The sequence below is a fragment of the Arachis ipaensis genome, chromosome B01 (genome assembly GCF_000816755.2).
Source record: "Arachis ipaensis cultivar K30076 chromosome B01, Araip1.1, whole genome shotgun sequence".
Lineage (NCBI taxonomy): Eukaryota > Viridiplantae > Streptophyta > Magnoliopsida > Fabales > Fabaceae > Arachis > Arachis ipaensis.
The window spans coordinates 7,964,530-7,966,369 of NC_029785.2; the positions used below are offsets into that span (position 1 = coordinate 7,964,530).

The window sequence follows — 1,840 nt, forward strand, 5'->3', positions numbered from 1 at the left end:
GAAAAATTTTGAAAACCTTTTAAAATATAATAGGTATTTATTTTAACTAAAATTACTTCAAAAATAGATGGATCAGCTGAGCAGACGAAAAGAAAGAAAAAACAACAAACAAAAAACAAAACCCCAGACACACTGCTTGTATATTTATTTCTTCATTAAATAATATATCAAGTTAACACAAAAATAATCAATGAATAGAAGAATGAACAAACTACAGACAAGTGCATCTAAATCAAAGTTCAGAGGAGTTAATTGAACTTTCCCTTAAATAAGATGACATAAAGTAAAAGCAGAAGAGTAGCGAGGGGAATAACCCAACAGCAGCAAAAGTTTATCATGCACAGAAAGGTGACAGCTTCACAGGTCTAAGTGTTTATTGAACTACACAGACTGTTGAAGCTAATGTTTGGTCAGTAAATATTCACGGATAGTACTAAAACCCTACAGATTCTGTTGCGTACACAAAGGGTTGCTCACTGGCAGCCACCAAATGTTTCTACTAAATTTTCACAAATACTAGTTTCTCCTCCTTTTGTGATTCCATGGATGCCAAGAATAAGTTACAGCCACTTTTACTTGGCAAAAGGCAAAGTGTACTTATGTAGCGTGATGGGGGTTAAAAGTATACATTGCTAAACCTATCTCCAAGAAGTCAAGGCTAATCCTTACTCAGATTTCAACTTCCTGGCCAGTAGGTTGGGTTTCCCCTTTCTCAGCATCCTCTTCATCTTCTTCGTCTGCTTCATCAGCTAGCTTTGTCAGCTCCTCTTGAATCATGATCTTTATAGATGCCTTTCTCGGTGTGAGATCCAAATCAAAACGTGTGGCTGAAAAATGAACAAGTTTGTCAGAGGCACCTAAAGTTTATTTAGGTTCTTATCTTTTCCTGAATGCAAAGTTCTACCATTTCCTTTCTGTATGTATTTGAACATTATGCAACTTGTAGCACTTTAAAATTAGATGCCAGATTATTCAAGGGGGAACAACCAAAATATCAGTAATTAAGTGAACTCATGAGGCACAAACAAAAGCAGAATTAGTTATTTAAAGGCATAAATTTGCACTAAATGACTGTTGAACCAGTGAAAAGAGAGTTAATATTAAAAGACGTACCTAGTTGCTTCAGAATATCAGTAAATGTGGCCTGCAGAGAGAAACTAATATTTAATATTGGTAAACAAAAATCTTCAGCCAATATTAGATGAATTATTGAGTTTTTCAAGGATAAAATAATGAACAACAAATAATAACAAAACTGGCCACACAACGTCAAAAGCAGTACAAGGTTTAAGGTGAAGGAAATCTACTGCACATTACAGCCTACCAAGAGGAATGAACTGCACACATTCAAGCATCCATATTGCAAATTTAAAAGATCAAGTCAACACTAAATCATCAATACCATCCCAAGGTACCTTACTGAGTCATTCTGTAATCTATTAACTGTAATCTATTAATACCCATACATAAACTGGTGGAAAGATCTGAATTTGGTTCCCAACAACAAAGACAGAAAATGCTAAGCTGTAACCTAGGGTCTTGTATCAAGCTGTCTATGAAAACTTTAACAACAGCCGTAGTTAAGAAACATACATTATTATGAGTAAAATCACCAAAAATGCCCCCAAAAGGATTTAGCTGCTAACAAAAATACCCTTGAAAGATAAAAACAACAAAAACACCTCCAAAAGATTTTAAAACGTAACAAAAATAACCAAAAGAACACCATTTTTTATAAGTTGCAAACATCTAAACAAAATCTGATCTCTGGACCTCTTCTTTCAATTTTTTATTTAAAAAAAGTCTCCTGTTAAAAAAATTAAATAAATAAAGAAAATCC

General features: G+C 33.6%; 1 protein-coding gene across 1 annotated transcript in view; it reads right to left on the minus strand.

The window, feature by feature from the left end:
• Window positions 229-1,840, minus strand: part of LOC107617270 (DNA ligase 1-like) — an 8,378-nt gene continuing 6,766 nt past the window's right edge. The window contains exons 11-12 of the mRNA XM_021116980.1: window positions 1,114-1,144; window positions 229-827 (exon numbers count right to left, since the gene is read on the minus strand). Of these exons, the coding sequence (XP_020972639.1) occupies window positions 670-827; window positions 1,114-1,144 (189 nt within the window). The 3' untranslated portion in view covers window positions 229-669. The remainder of the gene's footprint in view (window positions 828-1,113; window positions 1,145-1,840) is intronic.